The sequence below is a fragment of the Oratosquilla oratoria genome, chromosome 23 (assembly GCF_046742065.1).
Source record: "Oratosquilla oratoria isolate Oo_2021 chromosome 23, ASM4674206v1, whole genome shotgun sequence".
Lineage (NCBI taxonomy): Eukaryota > Metazoa > Arthropoda > Malacostraca > Stomatopoda > Squillidae > Oratosquilla > Oratosquilla oratoria.
In genome coordinates this window covers 8,197,032-8,220,164 of record NC_134799.1, presented here as the reverse complement: position 1 = coordinate 8,220,164, position 23,133 = coordinate 8,197,032, and the positions used below count along the sequence as shown (strand labels likewise).

At 42.2% G+C, this 23,133-nt stretch overlaps 1 protein-coding gene across 5 annotated transcripts in view; it reads left to right on the top strand.

The window, feature by feature from the left end:
* dom (domino helicase) overlaps positions 1-23,133 on the top strand; it is an 83,927-nt gene that overhangs the window by 29,973 nt on the left and 30,821 nt on the right. For all 5 annotated transcript variants that reach the window (XM_076206656.1, XM_076206655.1, XM_076206652.1 and 2 more), the window contains exons 12-23: positions 1,533-1,899; positions 3,079-3,303; positions 4,069-4,199; positions 4,636-4,857; positions 5,951-6,130; positions 6,586-7,093; positions 10,474-10,643; positions 10,785-10,928; positions 11,305-11,472; positions 14,007-14,099; positions 14,263-14,478; positions 14,838-15,050. In XM_076206656.1, coding sequence (XP_076062771.1) covers positions 1,533-1,899; positions 3,079-3,303; positions 4,069-4,199; positions 4,636-4,857; positions 5,951-6,130; positions 6,586-7,093; positions 10,474-10,643; positions 10,785-10,928; positions 11,305-11,472; positions 14,007-14,099; positions 14,263-14,478; positions 14,838-15,050 — 2,637 coding nt within the window. The remainder of the gene's footprint in view (positions 1-1,532; positions 1,900-3,078; positions 3,304-4,068; positions 4,200-4,635; positions 4,858-5,950; positions 6,131-6,585; positions 7,094-10,473; positions 10,644-10,784; positions 10,929-11,304; positions 11,473-14,006; positions 14,100-14,262; positions 14,479-14,837; positions 15,051-23,133) is intronic.

Sequence of the window (23,133 nt, the reverse complement as noted above, 5' to 3'; positions counted from 1 at the left end):
GATGTTGTGTCTTCTCTCTTAGCTGCTTTTGGATTAAGGGTTAACCCTGCCCCTTGTAGTGCCACAAGACTGCACCTCCAGAGCAGGGACCAAAGGCTGAAGTTGATTTGCCCTGCCCATTTGATTATATGGCACTCTGCCCCTCTCATCCACTTGAGAATTTACAGAACACATATACATAGATACATAGTATGGATTCATTTGAAATAATTCATCATATAAACAAGTATTGAAGTATGATAATACATACATATACCAAGGCTTTTTCCCCCTTCCAAGGGAGGTAGCCAGAAAGGGAAAGGCACAAAAACACTCCCACCCATTTCATCCCTAAACACACTCCACACCCCTCCCACCCTCCCTCTCATCTGAGCACCTCCTGGATGACGGGTCATCCCTGCACCCTGCCCACCGCCCTGGGTCAGAAGCAGTGTCGCAAGACACAGTACATCCACAGCAAGGCCGCTTCATTTAATCGGCGACCCCCCCTCTCCGTCCCCCTTTGCATATAAGGCGAGGACGGGGAGAAATCCCTTCGGGCTGCGTCAAAAGTATGATAATAGTAATAGGAAACTGTTCAGGAAAATGACTGTGAATTAGGATTAATTTGTAGAACATTTTTAGCGCTTATTTATAATGAGTTGGAAGTGTGAAAGGAGAGAGGCAGGAGGAAGTGGATAGCTTTAGCTATTTGGGGTCACATATGGCAGGAAAAGAAGGAATAGAGGTGGAGGTAAATTGTAAATTGAGAGAAGCATGTAAAATTCTTGGATTTAAAAGTGTAATGAGAAATAGGCATTTGGGAATGGATGGAAAGAGGAAATTATATGAAGGGATAATTGTGGAATTTAAGAAAGGCAGAGTTTAAATATGTTTGAGATGAAATGTCAGAGAAGTAATGTAGGAGTTTAAGGTTGGATAGAGTGTGAAACAAGGTGAGGAGAAGAGCTGCTGTGGAAAAGGTGATGGCAGACAGGACAGATGAAAGAGTATTGGGATGATTTGGACACATGAACTCTTTTTGCTGTGAGTGTGGACAGAAATTTGCTTATGTGGGTGAGGGATGGGGAGGTTAGGGAGTGGATATATGCGAATGATATTTTGATGCAGCCTGAATAGATTTCTCCCTGTCCTCTCTTTTTCTGCTTGAAGGGATGGAGAAGGGTGGTCACTGATTAAGTGAAGGAGCCTTGATGTGGTTGTGCTGTGTCTTGCTGCATTGCTTCTGACCCAGGGCAGTGGGCAGGATACAGGGATGACCTGTCATCCATTAGGAGCTAAGATGAGAGAGAGGAAAGGGTGGTGGATGGGAGTGGAATGGGTGGAAATGAAATGAGTGGGAGTTGGTATATGCCTTTTGACTTGGCTACCTCCCTTGTAAGAGGGAAAAACTCCTTGGTATATAGATTTGTAATGATTGAGTACAGTTTTGGCTTTAGTTTGTAAGTAAATGGGTACAACAATAAGAATTTAGTTAATTCTGTACTTTTTTAATTTGATTAATAAATATAAAAAAAAAAATCTTTGTACAGCATGTGGATCTGTTCAGCTTGAACTTGATGTTGGCTGACCTGGAGATGTGTCTGACTGCATTTGCTGCCCATCGAATAAGAAAATTCCAAGCATCTAGAAAATTCATAGAAGAAATAGACAGCGCCCCTGCTCCACCTCCCAAGTGCCCTGCAGGCAAGATCAAGCTTCATGTTCGCCCATCTAGTCAAAGTGTTCCCCGTCCAGCCGTGGCACCTCCACCACAGCCACCCAAACAACCAGTGACTGGAGGTACTGTAAGACTTGCAGCTGCACAGGCACCAGCTGCTACACCAGGGGTTGCTGCAGCTGCTCCTCAGACAGGAGGTATCAAGTTCCAGTTGATACAGCAAGGAGGAACAATTAAAGGTGAGCTTTTCTGATGAGTTGTACAAAGGAGAGGGTGGCATTGCATTGTAGGTAAGCCTTATAGTAGAGAGGGTGGAGGAAGGGAAGAGGTTTTAATATTTAGGGTCATGTGTAGCTGGGAATGGAGTAGTGAGGTTGGAGGTAAATTATAGAGTAAAGGAAACAAGTGAGGAAGAATGAATGAGGTGTGGAAGTGAGGAAGAATGAACAAAAAGTGGCATGAGAAATACATACCTGGGGAGGAACACAAAGAGAAAAGTGAATGAAAAAGTTGGTTGTCCCCATGAATACTGTATGGGACTGAAACTTGGAATTTAAGAGAGGAAGAAAGTAATGTGCTTGAGATGTGATGGTGGTGGTTACAAGGATAGTGAGAAATGTAGAGGTAAGGCAGAGAGTGGGGAGAGAAAAGAGAGCTGGCAGATAGGGTTGAAAGAATACTGGGATGGTTTAGGTATATAGGAAAAAAATGCATAAACAAAGCCTAGCAAGAAAAGTGTGGAAAGCAGAGGTGGAAGGAGTGAACTTGAGAGGAAGACCAAGAGTGAAATGGATGGATGGGGTGAAAGGGGTCTTGTACACAAGAAGAGTGTCTGTTGGAGAGTGAAGAAGATAGGTGTGAATGAAGAGTGGTTGTCAATAGCTAATAAATGCAGCCTGTAGAGATTTCTTCTTGTCTGTTCTGTAATTTTTTGAGTGGCTATAGGGGGAGGGGTGCCATACAATGAAATTGGGTGGGTAAGCTAGGTTCAGCTTTTGGGCCTTGCTGTAGAGATGCTATGTTTTGCTGCATCACTTCTGATCCGAGTACTGGGTAAGGGACAAGAATGACCCTTCATCCACAAGAAGCTAAAATAAAAGAGACAACAAATGGGTGTGGGGTGGGGTGAAGGGTGAATGTATGCCTTGTTTAGGCCACCCATCTATGGGGGAAAGGGCCATTTGGTATATGTAGATATGTAATTTTTATTTATTTTTATTTGTTTATTTATTTATTTATTTATTTATTTTTTGAATAAAATTTTTACATAGGTACATATACCAAATGGCCCTTTCTCCCATAGATGGGTGGCCTAAACAAGGCACACATTCTACCTCCCTTGTAATGGGGCAAAAGCCCTTGGTACATGTATGAACAAATGTAAATTTTTAGAAGTTGATTATCACTTCTTGCTGCAGCTGTTCCAGTGCCAGTAGGAGGTCATGGTGGAGTTGTGATGCAACAGACTCTCCAAGGTCCTCGACTTCTGGTGCCACAGAGGCCAGCAGGTGTCCCATCTGGCACAGGGGAAGTTGGAACTGGTGCTGGGGGATCTGGACTGAAGTTAGTGCAGACATCAACAGGACAACTGCTACTGACCACGGCTTCACTTCACAAACCATCACTTCAGACAACTTCTCAAGGTTTGTCCAGTTCATGTCTGTAGTCAGGGTTACCTTGAAGTATTCAGTGTTTTGCTGTTCATGAATACAGACGCTCCTCAACTTACGTTTTAGTTACGTTCCGAACGGCCGAACATAAGTTGAAAATGAACGTAAGTTGTTACTGTACTATACATCCGTAAATTCTATTACCGTATCTTACAAAACACCCCTAAATCATTAATTATACACATAACATTGTAAAATAATGACATTAATTTCAAATAAATTAAATTCAAGCAACATAAATTGAGATGGTGGAGGAGGAGGAGGAAGCAAGGCACTTTCAGTCTGTCGTTTGTGCAATGTAAACAATGGACGCAGCATCATGCGTAAGTATCGTTTGAACTATGGAGAGCGCGCTAAACTAAAAAATTCACTCAATTTTTTTTTTTTTTTTTTTTTTTTTACAATTTTTTTTTTACAGTTGAAACGTAAAATCGAAAAAATGTAAAACGAATGAACGTAAGTAGAGGAGCATCTGTACCAAATTTTATGATAATTTGAATTTCGGTACCTATCAGTGAAGAATATAAAGCTGTATGACAAACAAATGATAATAGGAAGGATGGATCATTATACTAGGAGTTTTCAATACATGATCAAAAGTAGGTTTTACCATAAATAGTCCAGTCACCGATTATGCTATCCTTCATTTTAGTCTAAGACATTGTTGGATTTACATGTTCCTATGTATGATCAATTGTGTAATGGGTAATACAAGAGTCGTGGCTTTTTTTATTACAGGGGTGAGTGGCACCGCAGCTGCTGCTCTACTTCAGCGGTTACTGGCACTGCAGGGGTCTGTTATTACAACAGGTGCAGGAGGCAGACCCGTCCTACGGCTGCCAACCAGCATGCTCAGGCCGCAAACTCACGTAAGCTGTCATCAAGTATTTCACGGTTTAGCTCTTGTTTCTATGGAGCCATTGGGTCTGTTACAAGAGAGACCTGGGGATAATAAATTGATTGGGAAATAAATTTTTAAGTAGGAAATTCATGACTTTTATAACATTTGACTCTGGGTCATTTAGGTGATTGAATGCACTGTTCTTTTTCTGAAAATGCCCTTTTCCCCATATAGTGGCCAGCCAAGGCATGCACCCACCCTTCACCCATCTCATACCCATCCAACACCCATTTGCTTTGCTCTTTTGATTGTCCAAACTGAAATTATAGAAATATATTGTAAGATGTGGAACTGTTTTTACCCCCCCTTAAGGCAGTGTCATAATTGTGTATTATGTAGTGCAAAGCAAGTGGGTAGTAATTGTATCCAGCACTAAACAGAATGTATATATATATATTTTATAGGTCTCTTCTAGTCCAGAGCAAGCTGTGAATGCATCAGTTGTAGCACCACCAACAGCTATGCCAGCTGCAGGTACAGCACAGAATGTACCGACTGCAGGTATTACCCAAGCAACCTTGCCAGCTTCTGGAGCAGCTACATTAGGTGTATCAGCTGCAGGGCAGACCCAGCTTGGTATTCCAGCTGCAAATGCAAGAGTAATGTCAGCAATTCAAACTCCTGTGGTAAGTTATTGATTGTAGATCAAAGGAATATGCGTTTCTTTCATTTATTGCAGGTTCTTTCATCACATCATCTATTAGTTCACCTCACCATAGCTTTTGCCTCAAAAAACCTCTCTTCTTGCTTCTGCCTTTTATCACCTCATCACTGGCTATTTAATACCAACACAAGATAAATAACATGAGAGATAACACAACAGCTGGTATTTATCATCAGGCCTTCTCATGGATCTCCCTAAGAAGAAATTTTGGACTAATGTCTACATTGTATGGGATTGTTTCTGGGTCAGTGGCTGAAAGTAGTCGTAGTAGGAGGAGGAGGAGGGGGTGGGGGATTGGTTTCTGTGTCGCTGGCTGAAAGTAACAAGAGGAAGGGAGTAGTCACTTCTTGTCAGCTATCCTTGTGTTTAACCCCTTCGATACGATGACGCCTACGTAGGCATCATGAGGAGCAAGTGGGTACGCAAGGATGCCGATGTTGGCGTCTTGATTATATATATTGTAGTTGTACCTGCATGACCCCCATACTCTGTAAACGGGCTTCATCATATTTTCTATGGTTATCAAAATTCACGGGTGAAAGAGAACGAGCAATACAGCGGTAACTTTATTTTTTATGATGAGAGTATTATGATGCAACATTGCATGTCTGGCAGCTCATGCTGCCCGCGAGATTTTGGCCCATAGTGAAGGGTTTAAAGGTGGAGGAAATACAGATGAAGTTGGAATGAGAGGTCTTGGGCCCAGTCCAAAGACCGAGTGTGAATGGAAGTGAGGAAGTTGACAGGGTTTGAAGATGGGCATCAGGGAGATGACTGATGTCCTTCTCACAGGAACACCTTGTGCATGTACCTGTTGTTGGTCCCTGGCTGAGCCATCTACCAGGAGGTCTTTCTCCCATGCCTACTCACTTAGCAGGTAATGGGACTTGATTTGAAATAAGTTTTTAGATAATTTTGTGTGATTTTTGTGTATGATGTGGGTGTGTGCTTCAACTTGTCTACCCCCCTTGCTCTTACAAGCAGGGCAAGGGGCTTTGATGTAAAGTCTGTATATTTATATATCATGTATTCATGTATTATTGTTATTTTTACAGACAACTCCTCTGGTAAGTCCAGCATGCTCAACCCCAGCCTCACCATCTCCAAGGCCACCCACTATCAACACTCCTCCAACTCAGTCACCTTGTAAGAGCACTCGAAGTGAATTGAAGGATATAGAGAAGCAAGAGGAGAAACGAAAAGAGGAAGAATGGAAACGAAGTGTCTTCTTCTTGGTGAGTGCATTCTAGATCTTTGTAGTGATGTTAAGAGCTGGGTATCATTAAGGCACAAGTTCACAAACTTTCACATTAGATGGGAGTGCGATGGATGGGAGACCTGTACTTTGGAGTAAGATGGGAGTGCAATGGCTGGAGACCTGTACTTTGGAGTAAGATGGGAGTGGATGTGGCCTTGACTTGGTACCTCCTTAATAAGGGGGAAGAAGTCATTGGTATATAGATGATAGACTTTCGAGTAATAATGGTTGTTGGGCCCACCTATAGATCTCTGGAAAGCAACTTTGAAATGGGGTGAAGTAAATTAGGGAACACATGTTTAAATTCATCTTGTGTACAACTTTAGAGATCCCTGTAGTGGAAATAGTGTCTGATTTGTAAGAACAAAAGTAAAGATTTTGTTAAACTGTGCTCCATTGTTTTAGTATTAATTAATTGTTTCTTTAATCCAGAGTGAACTAGAAGAAAGACGGAAGAAAAGAAGAAGAGAAAAACTTGCTTTCATAAACAAGTTGAATAGTCGTCGGTGCCACGCGTGTCCTATTTATGGAATGGACCTCATAGAAGCTGTCACCATCACAAATAACTTAAGAATGTGTGCTTGGGGATCAGGACCATGGAATGGTCAAGGGTACATCCAGTGCCTTCATGCTACCAGCATGCATACTTCTCAATACATGGAGCAGACAAGTAGTCTCCATAACTGTACTCCTACACCAGAAACAGTCTTAAGCAATATGAAAGAAATCATCAACAATTATGTGTTTTGTGTACCTTCTGTCATTGCTCCACCAATGAAAATGCGGACGCATCATCCACCTCCATCCATGATTGTGAGTGAGATGAGAAGAGATATGGTGCTAAAAACTGAATGTGCTCCAAAGGTTGCACCATTGCATACTATTATAAATTCAACGGTAACCCAGTTCCCTGACCCGAGGTTAATACAGTATGACTGCGGTAAGTATCTCAAACTTCTGGTATTTTCACTGTAGTTTTTAGGTCCTCGTACTGCAGTATTGGCTCGTTTTTTTATGCTGTCAATAGGACTTGGTGGTGCCCCTAATGCATTAAGTATTTGGGGTCACATTTACCAAGGAATGAAGGAGTGGGGGTGGAGGTTGATTATAGTGTAGAGGAAAGAAATAAATGTCAGAGAAGGTACATACATATACCAAAGACTTTTCCCCCTATACAAGGGAGGTAGCCAAAAAACAAAGGTTACCTGAGAAAAGGTATCTAGGGAACACAGAATATTGTATGATGTAGTGATTGCGCCTGTGGCACAGGAGAGACTGAATTTGGAGGCAGAAAGGAACCACCTAAATGTATTGAGATGATGTTGAAGAATTATAGTAGGGGTGGATGTAGAGTGAGAAATATGGAGGTGAAGCAAGTAGCAGGGGTAGAAAGATGGTTGGCAAATAGGGTAGATCAAAGATTACTAGGATAGTTTGGACATATAACAACAAAGCAAGCAACATCACAAAACCTGATAGTTCCACACTCATAACAAACCATTCATTCTCTCCATTCTCAAACTTCATATATTCCCTATAACTAGTGTATGAACTTTTAACAGACTTCAATAGATTTACTTTTATTCTTTACATCTGCAGTACACTCCATGATGCATCTTTCAAACTTAACATGTGTCCATAAAACATTCTTATCTACTGGAATATAGTAGACCAAGCAGCTCTAGATTAGCAATGCCAAAGGGGTATAGGTAGGAAAACAAAGAGGTGGAGGCTTAGAAGAAACACAGATTAAAGTAGACAATAGAAAGGAGAGACAGCAAAAATAAAAAAGTGGCTCATTCTATACTATACAAGCTATCCTCTTAACAGATAATGATATTTGAATGAATTGTAGGAATACTCCAACATCTTGTTTGAGAAAATTGCATTTAATGGGGTCAATTTAGTCATGAGGTTGCTGTTAAATTGACACTCCACTGTACTGTACACTCAACCAGAAAAAATAGAACACTAAACTTTGTAATGTCCTGTTATCACTTGCTTCAGACATCTGTCAATATACCAAAGGATTTTGTCCTTCTTACCAGGGAGGTAGCCAAATTCAAAAGTCATATACCCACCCCACACCCATTTCATTCTAACCCATTCAACTCCCATCCACCACCTTTTCCTTCCTCTCATCTTAGCTCCTCACAGATGATGGGTCATCCTTGTAACCTGCCCACTGCCCTGGGTCAGAAGCAATACAGGAAGACAGCACATCACAGCAACACTGCTTCATTTAATTGGCAACCCCCCATCTATGTCCCCTCATGCAGAAAAAGAGAAGGTGGGGAGAAATCCATATGGGCTGCATCTAAATATCATTCACACACAACCACTCCCCATCCCCCACCCCCTCCCTTCCTTGCATCACAGTATCATCTATACACAGTCATTCTCCATTCTTCCCCTATCTCTTGCCTTCACCCTTCCTTCTTTAACAGACATTCCCCTCTTGCTCAACATCCCCTTACTACATCCATCCATCTCATCCTTGGTTGTCCCTTCAAGTTCACTCCCTCCATCTCTGCCTTCCACACCTCTTATACTAATCTTTCTTCACTCATTCTTTCCAAGTGTCCAAACCATCCTAATACTCCTTTACCGGCCATATCTCCCATCTCCTTTTCCACCCCCACTCTCCTTACCTCTTTTCTCAACTCTATCCAGCCTAGTAACCCCTACCATACTTCTCAGTCATTTAATCATAAACACATTTAAACTTTTCCTCTCTGCCTCTTTTAAATTCAGTGTCTCTGCCCTGTATAGTGCCATTGGCACAATCACCCCTTTATATAATATCTTTGCATCCATACCCAAATGTCTATTTCTCGTTACACTTTTTAATCCTCTGAGGCACTTGCTTATCTCAATCTATAACTTTCCTCTGCTTCCACTCCCTTTCCAACATGTGACCCCAAATACCTAAAACTATTCACATCCTCCAGCCTCTCTCCTTAGAGCCTTACTTTCAGTTTGCTGCCATCCTCTCCCCTTGTACATCTCATCACCTTACTTTTACCCACATTTACCTTCAACTTTCTCCTATTGCATGCCTTCCCATACTCTTCACCAATTGCCTTAATCCCCCCTCAGACCCTGCCACAAGCGCAGTGTTGTCAGCATGCAACAACTGGCTCGCCTCCCACTTTTCTCCATTTTTTGTAACCATCTCCAATCCCCTGCCCAGTAATCTTGCCTTTACCTCCCACACCACCCCATCCGTACACATTGATCAGCTATGGCAACATGACACATCCCTGATGCGGTCCCATCTTTACCGCAAACCACTCATTCTCTCCATTTCCAATTCTAACATAGGCTCTACTACTCTTGCAAAAAATCTTGACTGCCCTTAACAGCTTTCCACTGATCCTATACATCTGCAAAACCTGCCACAGTACCTATCTGTCCATCCTGTCATAAGCCTTTTTGAAATCCATAAAAAACAAAAAAAATAGCTTTACCATTTGCTAAATCTTTTTCTCACATCTGTCTTACCACAGAATTCTGATCCACGTAACCTCTGCCTTTCCTAAACCCACACTGTTCCTCACCAATTACTCCCTCTATTCCTCTCCCAATCCTCTCTATTAAAACCTTCCCATAAGCCTTCCCAATCACACTTAAACTGATCCCTCTGAAACTACTACACTCATATTTGTCCCATTTCCCATTGTAAAGCGGGACTATACAAGCTGTCCTTCAGTTGTCCGGCACTCAACCCTCCCATAAAACATCCATTAAACAACCTCATTATCCAATCTACTATTACTGTACCTCCCTTCTTCAGACTCCGCATGACACCTATCCCACCCAGGTGCTTTACCTGCTCTCATCATTTTAATAACTATTTGTACCTCAGTTTTTCTTATTTCTCTTCCATCTTCCTCACCCATCACTGTCATTTTCTTAGTGCCCCCAGCTACTACCACCACTCCCTCCTTATTCTCCACATTTAGTACATACATATTCCAAAGGGGTTTTCCCCCTTACACAGGGGGTTAGCCAAAAAAGGCATAGAAACCACTCCCACCCATTCCATTTCTTATATATTCCATTCCCCTCCACCCTCCTCCCTCCCTCTTATCTTGGCACCTGAATGACTGGTCATCCCTGCATCCTGTCCACTGCCCAGAGCAACACAAAATCTCTTCATTGAATTATTTATAGGCTGAACCAGTGGCTGCGTCCAATTTCCTGGCAGCTACTGGTCTCTTTATAGAGAGAAGTGGATACCAGAACAATGGAATGATTGACATTATAGTCTGTGCATATATTCTATTTATTAGAAACTTGTCTTTTTCATCTTTTTAGGGAAACTTCAGGTATTGGACAAATTACTCCGCCAGCTGAAGCAAGGAGCTCATCGTGTATTAATTTTCACTCAGATGACAAAAATGCTTGATGTATTTGAAACTTTTCTTAATTACCACGGACACATCTATCTAAGATTAGATGGTACAACAAGAGTTGACCAGAGACAGGTAAGCCCATGGATAGCTTGTTTCTAAAATATTGCAAAATGTATCGTATATAATATACACAATGACAGCCTGTGTCTTCCTACAAGCCTTCATAAAGGAGTTTTTTAAATCTCTGTCATTTGAATGTTTTCTTTTTTACAGGTACTGATGGAAAGATTTAACCAGGACAAGAGAATATTTGTCTTCATTCTTTCAACAAGATCAGGAGGAATTGGAGTGAACTTGACTGGTGCAGACACTGTCATATTCTATGATTCAGATTGGAACCCAACCATGGATGCGCAGGTAAATTGAACTCCAGGACAGTGCTGAATAGTGTCTATTTTTGTGGTTTGCCTCTCCATCTTTGCTCTCCTTTCTTTCTCCTCTCTCCTTTCTCTCTCTCCTTTCTTTCCTTTCTCTCCTTTCTCTCTCTCCTTTCTCTCTCCTCTCTCTCTCCTCTCTCTCTCTCTCCTCTCTCTCTCTCTCCTCTCTCTCTCTCCTCTCTCTCTCTCTCTCTCTCTCTCTCTCTCTCTCTCTCTCTCTCTCTCTCTCCTCACCTCTCCTTTCATTCCCCCTCTGTCTATCTCTGTTTCCTTTTGGTTCTGTCTGTGTTGATGTGGGTTTCTGATCAATGATATGTAAAGTAACCGTTAATATTCTTGTATTTTTCTACCTTCAGGCTCAGGACAGATGCCATCGTATTGGGCAGACGAGGGACGTTCACATTTACCGTTTGATATCTGAGAAGACTGTGGAAGAAAACATCTTGAAAAAGGCCAATCAGAAGAGGATGCTTGGTGACCTGGCAATTGAAGGAGGAAACTTCACCACAGCTTTCTTCAAAAAGGTTCAGTACCAATTAAAATATCCTGTTGAGCAGGGAAGGGAAATGGCAATAGATAGGTGTAAATGGAGAACGGTTGTGGAAGGATGACCGATTGATTTAACCTGAAAGGATTTCTTCCTGTCTGTTTCCTATTTTCATGAGTGCATAAGTTGGAGAGGGTTGCTGTACAGTGAAGTGGTGGGGGTAAACCAGCTTCTGTTGCTGGGTCCTGTTATGGAGGTGTTGTGTCTTCCTGCATTACTTGTAACAGGCAGTGGGTGGGGTACAGGGATGGCCCTTCGTCCATAAATATCTAAGATAAAAGGAAAAAAAATTATGGGTGTTGGGTAAGTGTGGAAAGGGTGAATGGTGGATATGCCTTAGCTGGCCACCTCTCTTATAAAGGGGCCTTTTGGTATAAGTATGTATGTACGTATACAGTAAGTGAAATTAAACTACTCAGGAAAGATTAGTTTGAGCTTCAGTGTAGCAGGTACAGAAGGTAGTTGGGAAAGAGTTAGGGAAGGTAGGAGAGGCTGTTTTTGAATGAAAATATTTGTAAGTATGGTTAAATGGAAGAAACTGTCATCAAGGATAATATGGCTGAGAAAGAGAATGGGTTGGGAGGTATGGACATTTGTGTATGGCCCTAATATTAAGAAAATTAAGGACTGGGAAGAGTTTGGAAATAATTTTTTGAGGAGTGAATGTGTTGGGTGTTTAGGATCACAAAGCTCAAGTAGAAATTGAGCCATGACTTCTGTGAAGCAAGGAAGAGGGGATGGGGGTGGTAGAGTGGTTATGTATGAATGATTTTGAAGCAGCCCAAAGAGATTTCTCCCCATCTTCTCTTTTTCTGCATAAGGGGGATGGAGAGGGAGGGTCACTGATTAAGTGAAGGGACCTTGTTGTGGATGTGTTGTCTTACTGCATTGCTTCTGACCCAGGGCTCTGGGTGGGATGCAGGGATGACCCATCATCAATGAGGAGCTAAGATGAGAGGGAAGAAAAAGTGGTGGGTAGGAGTGGAATGGGTGGGAGTGGGTATTTGCCTCATGACTTGGCTACCTCCCTTGTAATAGGGAAAAAGCCCTTGGTATATAGTGGATGGAGTAATAGGGAAGTATGGTATATCAGCAAGGAATGAAATCAAAGAGAAAATGTTGGATATGTGTATAAGAAGAGGATTTATATATAATGGATAACACCGTGTTTTAGAAATATATTAATATACAAAGGTCAGGGTAGTTGAGGGAAGGGTAATAGGGCAATGGTGGATTATGTAGTGGTGCCTAAACAGGTGATTAGGAGAGTTCTGGGTGTTAAGATGTTTAGGTGAGAGATTGGAATGAGATCAACTGGTAGAAGGCAGATTGCAAGTGTAGGGAGTGGAGAGGATGAGGGAGGTGGTGAGTGAAGAGGTATGTAAACATGTGGTTGAGTGGAAGGATTTGTCATCAAGAATAATGTTGCTGAAATTGAAAATGGATTGCAAAGTATGGATGTTTGTGGTGAGAAAAATAAGGAGGGAGAAGAGTTATGGGATGAATTAAATGAGTGTTAGGAGAGTTTTTGAATGTGTGTTGGAGATCTTAATGCTATGGTAGAAAATGAGCCAGTGGGTGGCCAAAAGTTTGTAAATGCGTATTAGGGCTTGTACAAATGTTGGGAACAAAGAGTAAATGGTTTGAGGTGAATTTAGGTCTGCATCAGGGTTGTGTGATTTTGACATGATTGTTCAACTTTGATATGGATAGAGTGAGAAGGGAAGTAAATGCAAAAATGTGAGGTAGGGGATTAGGGAATTAAGGGAGGTTTGTCTAGGAGTCTTAAAGGATTAGAATTTTGTGGGTACAGTACAGGCGGAGAAATGTCACTGGCAATCTATATGTTATTTATGAATAACTTCATGCTTGTATTTGATACTGAAGAGAGACTGAAGCAGTTGATGACCATTGTTTGGTAGGGTGTATGAGAAAGAAAATTACAATTTATTTTTGGCAAAAGGAAAGTGATGAGATGTACAAGGAATGCTGATGGCAGTAGGTTGAATGCAAGTGTGAAGGGTGAAAGGCTGGAGGAAGTGGAGGGATTATTTTGGGTTGTTTGTAGTAGTGAATAATAATAATTTTTGCCTCAAGTTTCACTAAGTGGAAAACTTGCAACCCCACAGTGTTTGGGAATGGTTCTGTGGCCCCTCCCACAAATCCCTCAATGAAGATCAATGGGAGGAGCAAAAAGTTGGTTTACTCCTGCCACATTATTATATGGCAACCCTCATAGTGAAACAGTGGGGATAGATCAGCTTTGGCTGTCAGACTTTATTGTGCAGGTGCTGTGTCTTGCTACATTGCTATGACCTGGGCAGTGTACAAAGGACAGTGATGGACCTTCATCCACAAGGAGCAAAGATAAAAGAGAGAGGGGGGGAAAAGTGTGGGGTGGGTCTTTTGATACGTGTGTATATATACACACACATACATGTGTGTGTTTGTACATTGTGCCTATTACTCCTTTGATATTACAAAATTGATTGGGTCCTTATGTAATTCCAGCAAACCATCCAAGATCTCTTTGATGTTGACATGTGTGAACAGGATGCCATGAGGAGAATGTCTGAAGTGCTCAGTAAAGGCAAAGTGGAAGAAGTAAGTCATGTAAATTCTTTATAAGATAGGACATTTTAAAAGGATGATCCTTACCTACCCTGATATGCAATGACCGAAAAAAAAAATCTGATATATGTATATTTGTTATTGGGAGGAATGGCTTTATGTAATGTCACATGGATTACAATAATTCTCTTTACAGGGTGCCGAGGGTGGGGAAGGTGACAAACTTAAGATGGGTGCCTTCGAAACTGCTTTAGCTGCTGCAGAGGATGAAACTGATGTGCAAGCAGCCAAGACAGCAAAAGCAGAAGCTGCTGCAGAACTAGCCGAGTTTGATGAGAACATTCCGATTGAAGAGGGTGAGGGTGAGGAGATGAGTAAGGCAGAGCAGGAAGTGGCAACACTTATGAAGCAGGTAAAAGCAAGCAGGCTTTGTTTGTGTCATGTATGCCTCTTAATTCTTTATTTTATTTTATAGAAATTTGATTGTAGCAAATGGTGAAATGGGAGGGTAAGCCTTCATCAAGATGGGATTGATTGATGCATGGGTCTTTTGTGTGGGTGTGCGCTTTTGATTACCATCTCTTTTTAAGGTGGAAAAAGCTGTAAATGTATCCAAAAATTCACTGCATTATCATTAACATGTTAAACTACACAAAAGTGGACTGGATATCTGGAATCATCCAGATTATCATCTATAATGTTTTCACTTAATTTCTTTTATGAATTTTCTGTACCTACAATATTTTTTATATCTTTTTTCTTTTGTGACAGCTTACTCCCGTTGAGCGTTATGCCATGATATTCTTGGAGTCTGCTGATGATGGGTGGGCAGCAGAGGCTGAGCGTATGGAGGCTGAAATTGAGCAGCAGAAGAAAGAATGGGAACTGGGGCGATTGCAGGCCTTGCGTGAGGAGGAGGAAAGACTTGCTCAAAACTCAGAAGATGACTTGCTCACCTTTTCTTCCATGGATGCCCACAATCAGGTTATTAAACAGAGAGGTTTTCAGGGCAAGAGGGGGAAAGCAAAAGGGAAGAGGCCAGTGGGCAGACCACCAAAGAGAGGTAGGAGAAGGTTTATGCCCATTAAGGTAAAAGAAATTGAGCAAATGCATGCAAATAATGAGAGGGAGGATGAGGAAGAAGATGAAGAGGAAGAAGAAGAGGAAGAGGAGGAAGATGAGGAGGAAGAAGAGGAAGAGAGAAGTAGTAAAAAGACAGATAGGGTTCAATTTGAGGAGGGGGAAGAAAATGGGGATAACGAGATCAGAACTGATGATGAGCTGGAAGATGATGAAGAGACGGATGAGGATAGCTTCAGTGCAGGATCATCTGTCGAGGGTCTACCCAATGACCTGGATGATATATCAAAAGTAAAAAAGAAAAGGAATGTTAGTGGGACCAGTATCACCAGTAAGTCCAGCTCTGACTCGAATCTTGCCAAGTGCAAGTCTCCGTTTCCTCCAGTGTTGATAAGTAAAGTCTCTGATGATAGCCCAAGAACAAGATCTCGAGGTCACGTAAATATAAATCTATGGACTCTAGATGTTAACCCTATCCTGCCGGGGGAAAGACCGATGCATATGAACAAAAAATATACAGGGAGTCTAAAAGAGCAGGATATTCCAATTGATCTAATTGATGGGGCCAGTTCTCCAAATCAGATGGAGGACAGTGAAGGGATGCAGGCTGTGAAAAATGGTAGTGTGTGTGATGCTGAAAGTGATGATGTTGATGTCATTGGAGACTCGAGTGATTCCAATTTAACGGAAGGATGTAAAGGGGAGGTGGAGGGAACCAAGGCCATTACTAGCTTACCCGTGCCATTGATGGTTAATAATGGAACAACAACTGGTGGTGCTGCTGCTACTGCTGCTGCTGTGCACAATGGCAATGGTCAATAGGTTAACCCTCTGTTCCTATTTATATCATTATTTTACCTGGTAATTTATTTTTCTATTTTTGGATTTGTAAAGCATTAGGTGCTTTTACATTTGTAAAGCATAGGTGCTTTTACATTTGTATTTTTGGAGAGATGCTTTCTCCAGTCTTACTTGTCATAAATTGGTTAGCATAACTTATTGTGACAGTTAATTTAATCTCTAGAAGCTGTGATGCCTGTAAATAAGATTCCATTTGTGTACATGTTGAAAATAAATGTTTTCCCTGGGAAGTCTGTTGTTTACTTCTTGGTGCACCAGTCGTAAGGCCCCACAAAGCTCTCGGTGTCATGCCTATCCTGTCAGTCTTGTCAATCGAATGTCTAGAATGACAGCTTGTTGCACTTTAGCTCCCTGACCCTAAGTTTGGAATGGCAGTGGCAGTGGTAGCTTGTAACTGCCAGCACCAGAATGGCGGGGCCTTGCCATACCAAACTGGTCTCTACCAAGAACTAAGCACACAGGGAAGGCATGGCAGCATTACACGCACCACTGCCAGCAACAACACTCCAATCCCTCGTTTCACGCCCTCTACCAGCAACACTTCAGTTATTTCATGTCCTTTGTAAACTTCACTGCTGTTCCATGTTTCATGCCTTTAGTCAGCAATTTTCCAAGACCATGTTCCATGCCCTTATCCGGCACTACTCCATCCCAATACTTCATTTCAGCAGATCTCAATCTGATACACATGGCCAGTAGATGTATAGACCTTTATTTCTTTACTTAGAGGCACATGGATTATATTTTGTTGTTCCTGATGTTCTTAATTTTTCATATTTCCCGGCAGTATTCAATCCCCAAGTCCTATTTTTCCCAACACAAACATAATAACTGGTGTTCGAATGAACGTCCAGTAACATTTTTTGTTTCCCCCCTCTTCCCATTAGAGGATCACATTCAGATGCACATTAGTGTTTGTGTACATGCTTGCCGAGATCTAGAAAGCTTTGACTGAGCACTAAACTTTTCCTTAATACGGTGTTTATAAACATAGGGTAAACCTAAATAACAATAACCCCTAATAGTAGTTATTGTAGTTAAGTAAACATTATGATTCAAGAAAAAATTAAGTATTGTGACTATTGAACTTAATAATAGTTACCTTTACTAGAGAAAATATAAATATCTGGGACCGATGATAGGTATAGGTATACCCAGTTATATGATTAGATTCCATTCTGCAAAAACTGATTATATAACTATTGGCACATGAGAAAATTGGGTTAAGTTCTTAAATACTCAAAAATGAATTAAAAACCCTCTCGTTTGGATTAATTTTCAAAATAATAAAGACGGCCTTCAAGTCAGTCAATCAATTCTTTGCCACAGAGCTTCCAGGCAACTGGCAGTGTCTACTAGATTGTTACTCATGGGGGATGTATTGTGTTATTGTCTGGGTAAGGATAGAATAGGACTGAAGGATGAGGTGACCTGTGATGAATGTATCTGGGGCAATTTGATTCTGTGGCCAGGCCTATTTTGTATTGACACTTATCTCAGCATAGGATGGTAGCCTGAATGTAGTCATGCCAAAGTAGGTCTTGTATGTCATGTGAAGGATTTTTTATTTGGGTTGATGTCTAGGGTAGTCCAATTGAGCATCGGGAATGTTTTTGTGATTTGAGTATAGATATGTTGTGAGGTACAGGTGGTATGCTTTAGATGCTTGAGTTGTATGCCCCTGGTGTAGTTTTGTTGTCCTTGTGTTACTGGATGGGTTGGGGTCTTGCATTTAACTAAATGCTGATCATTTACAAGTGCTACTGTATTGTAAGGATTTTGGTTTTTGAATGTAAATGTTCTCTTAGGGTGGATTTAATGGTTTCATTTATTATGCATAATGCTTTGTTTTGAGTAGATTTTAGGGTATGTTTATTTTCTTTATTGTAGAGAATCATGCTGTGGAGGTTCTTATGAGCTGTTTGTATACAATGATTAGAATAAGATTTTGTTGACCAAAACCTGTGCTTACTTTTGGTGTATATTTATTTTTTTTGTTAATTTTCTCATTATATCATAAATTTATGTATGGGGTGAAGGATATGTGCACATCAAAAGTGAGGCCTAAGATTTTAGGGGTTTTGCCCAGTGGAAGAAGTTGGCCATTCTGTTTTACTGCTGGGAGTTTGGGGTAAACGGTGTCACAAATGGTTTCTGAGGGGAGGCTACCATACTGTTTTGTGTCACTCTTTTAGTTTATCTAGGTATGTTTGAGTGTTTTTAGCAACTGTCTTGTAGTTAACTCGCTGGCTGAGTGGGTTAGGGCGTCGTTACTTGTGGCGAAGGTTGAGGGGATGCTGGTTCGAATCCTGCCACTGGTGAGTTGAACCAAGGGCATGGTTCATTAAATTCCACGCTACAAACCCCTCTGTGAGGGGCACTGTCCTAGCCTTCCGGTGGGGGGGGGGGGGAGTTTGTGATGTTAAACCATATCATCATGTAGTTGCTGTGGTAAGTTATTATTGTTAGGTCATCAGCATAGGATGATGGAGATGGTTGTGTATAGATAATATGATGCAAGGAAGGGAGGGGGCAGGGGATGGAGGGGGAGTAGGGAGTAGTAGTTTGTGAATGATATTTTGATGCAGCCTGAATGGATTTCCCTCCTCCATTTTCTGGATGAGGGGACAAAGGGGGGGGGGTAGGCAGTTAAGAGAAGTGGTCGTTATGTACTGTCTTGCTGCATTGCTTCTGACCCTGGGCAGTAGGCAAGAGACAGGGATCATCTTTCATCCATGAGGAGCTAAGATGAGAGTGAAGAAAGGATGGTGGATGGAAGTAGAATAGGTGGGGCGGGTGTGTGTGTTTTGACTTTGATGCCCCTCATATAAGGGGGAAAAAGCCCTTGGTATATAGATGGATAGATCAGCATAGGTGAGTGCTTTAATGTTTTGATCTGGATTTAAAGTAGGGGCAGTCACTTGTGAAGAGGTTAAATAGTGTAGAAGATAGAATAGCCCCTTGGAGGACTGCATTGCACAGTCTTTTAGTCTGGTTGTTGGTCATTCTGGATACTCTGCACTCAGCCAGCTAAGAAGATTGGTAAGTTTCTTGTGATTGTACTCTTGTGTTAAATCCCTTGTACTTATTTAGTAAGTGAGGCAGAAAGAAGGAATTTAAACATGTTTGAGAAGGATAGTGGGAGTTATAAGGATGGATGAAATGAAGGTAAATATAGGTAGAAGTAATGAGATGTACAAGGGGAGATAATGGCAGCAAGTTGAAAGTAAGTTTTAAAGGAGAGAGACTAGAGGAAGTGGACAGTTTTGAGTATTTGGGGTTCCATGTAGCAGGAAATGGAAGAGTGGAGGTAAATTGGGGGGGATTGGAAAGTGTCATTGGAAATAGGCATCTTGGAATGAATACATACATATACCAAAGGCTTTTTCCTCCTACACGTGGGGGTAGCCAAAAAAGAAAAAGGCATAGAAACCTCTCCCACCTATTCCATTTTCTATATATTCCACCCTCCTCCCTCCCTCTTTTCTTGGCACCTCCTGGATGACGGGTCATCCCTGCATCCTGTCTATTGCCCTGGGTCAGAAGCAGTGTCGCAAGACACAGCACATCCACAGCAAGGCTGCTTCATAAATTCGGCGACCCCCCCTCTCCGTCCCCCCATGCAGAAAAGGAGAAGACGGGGAGAAATCCCTTCAGGCTGTGTCAAATTTGTTCTCATACATACTTCCTCACCCCCCATCCCCCACCCACTCCCCCTCATGCATCACAGCATCATCTATACACAACCCCTCTCCATTCACCCCTATCTTCTGTCCTCTCCCGTCCTTCCTCCACAGACATTCCTCTCTTTTGTAATGCCCCTTTCACTCCATCCATCCATCTCATCCTAGGATGCCCCCTCATATTCACTCCTTCCACCTCTGCCTTCCACACTTCTTTTACTAATCTTTCTTCACTCATTCTTTCCATGTGTCCAAACCATCCTAATACTCTTTCATCAACCCTATTTCCCAGCTCCCTTTCCACCCGTTCTCCTCCTCACCACCTCATTTCTCACTCTGTCTAGCCTAGTAACCCCTATCATACTTCTCAGACATTCCATCTCAAACACATTCAAACTCCTTCTCTCTTCCTCTCTCATGTTCCATGTTTCTGCTCCGTACAGTGCCGTTGGCACAATTGCATGAAGGGGTGATCATGCCAATGACACTGTTTGGGGTGGATATTTGGAATTTAAGAGAGGCAAAGATGAGTTTAGATGTGTTTTGAGATGAAGGGTCTGAGAAGTATGGTGGGGGATACAAGGTTGGATAGAATGAGAAATGAGGTGAGGAGGAGAATGGAGTAGAAAAGGAAATGACAGATAAGGCTGATGAAAGAGTATTGAGATGGTTTGGACACATGGAAGGAATGAGTGAAAAACGATTAGCAAAAGAGGTGTAGAAAGGAGAGGTGGATGGAGTGAGCTTGAGGGGATGACCTAGGATGGGATGGATGGGGAAAAAGGGGCTTTGAGTAAAAGGGGAATGTCAGCTAAGCAAGGAAGGAAAAGGCAGGGGATAGGGGTGAGTGGAGAATGGCTTTGTATAGATGATATTTTGACTCGGCCTGAAGTGATTTCTATCGGTCTTTTCTAATTTTCACATGGGGGGACAGGGAGGGAGTAGGGTCGCTGTGTAAGTAAAGCAGCCATACTGTGGATGTGCTGTCTTGCTGCATTGCTTCTGACTTGGGGTGGGTGGGCAGGAGATCTGGATGACCCTTCATCCATGAGAAGCTAAGATAAGGGAAAAAAGGGGTAGTGGATGAGAGTGGAATGGGTGGGAGTAGGTACCTTTGATGGGCTACCTTAAGGGGGGAAGAAGCCCTTGGTATGTAGATGAGTGTAGCATTGTTGTTTACTTCTACATTGGTGAATTAAAGTCTGGGAGTTGTCTTTAATGTTCCAGACTGCTCTCTGGTCTACATATACAATGCAACCTCCAAGGTTGGGTGGTTTTTTTGTGCCAGATTTTACATATTTACAAAGGTTGCCATATGTACAAATACACAATTTATAGTGGCGCCATATGGTGATTGTTACATAAAAGGAAATAGCACAGTTAAGCAACAAAGGGGGTGCTGGACAGTCACACACTTCCATTGTAGTCAAAAAATGAGAGATCCTTTGACCCACACTGCTTTCAATTGTTGTTGGGATAGCGCAAGGTCTGTTCGCCACAGGTGTCCTGGGTGTTGTTGTTGTTGTCGTTCCCTAGACTGTCTGTCCGAACAGTCCCCTCTCCCCAAGGAATGCCACAGCTGAAATTGGGTTTTCCCACAAATCCTTTATAGAGTGTATGTTGTGTTGTTTGCGTGCATGATTGTGTATAATGCAGTCTTCCATTATGTGTTGTATGGTATGGGGTGAAGTGTTACATCCTGGGCAGCTGTTCACAATGCGGTCATCCAGCCTCTTCTGGTAGCTTAGAAGTGCTGGGTGGTGCCCACACCGCAGTCTGGCCAGGTGGACTCTGTCCTTTTGTGGGAGAGAGGATTCAGAAGGGTGGATATCAGGGGGTCTGGCATGCAGCAGTGTGTTGTCTTTCAGTGTGTTAATGGAGCGGTGAGTGATATGATTATGAATATGTTTCCGGAGGCTGGTATTTGGTGGTTGTGGAGGAAGAGGAGAGAGTATCTGTGCATGATACAGGTCTTTGGGTGTTGTTTAATGTTTCGTGGTGTGTGTGGATGTTCTGCTATGTAGTGTAGCGGGTGTGATGTGTTTGTGGTGGCTGCAGCAAGTGTTTGTGTGCCTCTCATGTTGAGGTGGTCCTTGACTTTGAGGACTTTGTTTCATGGTGTAAATGGTCTGTAGGTGTTGTATTTGTACAGCCTGTAATTGTTTTGAGGGCTTTGTTTTGTATGATTTGAAGGGTGTTGTGGTGTGTCTCACTGAGATTAGGAGCCCATGCAGGACTTGCATAATTCATCACGGAGCATATGCATTGTTTGTATATTGTTGTATTAGTTTCTTTGTTTTGTCCAAATGTTGTTCCAGTGATTGACTTAAGTCTAGGTGTGCATTTGTTTATTATGTTTGTGATGTGTTGTTTGAAAGACATGGATGTATCGTATGTTACACCAAGAATTTTCGGTGTGTTTGTGTGTGGTATTAGTGTTGTTGATGTAGAGATGAGGTATGTATTTGTGTTCTTTTGTCCAGTTGGTGAGAAGTGTTGCTGTAGATTTGGTTGGAGCTATTTTGAGTCTGTTTGTGATGAACCATGTGTTGAGTGTATCAAGGTATGGCTGGATTATTTCTGCAGCTTTGTCTGTGTTACGATGTGTGCATATGATTGTTATGTTGTCTGCGTAGGAAGAGATTTGTATTTCTGAGGTGTCTGGTGTGGGTAAGTCATGCATGTATAGATTAAAGAGCGTGGGGGATAGAACAGAGCCCTGTGGTACTCCATTCTTAATGTTTCTGATGTGCGATGGAGCCGCAGCGTCTACGTCGTGGGACCACCCCCCAACCCCAAGAGTTGCGGGCCAAACGGCGGCAACCAGCCCTGGCCACCGGCTCTACGCAGGTGGCACCGATCCCCAAGAGGAGCTACGTCTGCCTAGGGGAGTACCACAATCCTTTTTTCTCAACATGTCCTGGGTGTTCAAGCAGATGATTTGGGCATCTGACCCAAAATGTGGCAAGGCCTATTGTTTGGTTCAGGGTGTTGGCTGGAAGGTCAGGTCCTCTGGTCACTTAGGGACAATAGACTGTCCCTTGGGAGGATCCATGACAATGGAGAATATCTTGAGAGTTGGTTGAAGGTTCACGCTCACTCTATATGCGTGCGTGCATGTGCATGTTGGACATTGAAAGAAATGATAAGAGAGAAGTGTGGTGGAAATTACATGGATGGATAGAGTGAGAAAGGTGAGGCAGAGAGCTGGAGTGGAAAGGGAGCAGGTAGATATGGTTGATCAAAGACTAATGGGATGGTTTGGGCAAATGGCAAGAATGAGTGAAGAAAGACTAGCAAAAAGAGTGGAAGGCAGGGGCAGATGTAGTGAACTTGAAGGGATGACAGAATGAGATGGATGGATGGGGTAGAAGAGGGAAATGTCTGTTAAGCATAGAAGAGGGCAAGGGATAGGTGTGAGTGAAGATGGGTTGTGAATAGAT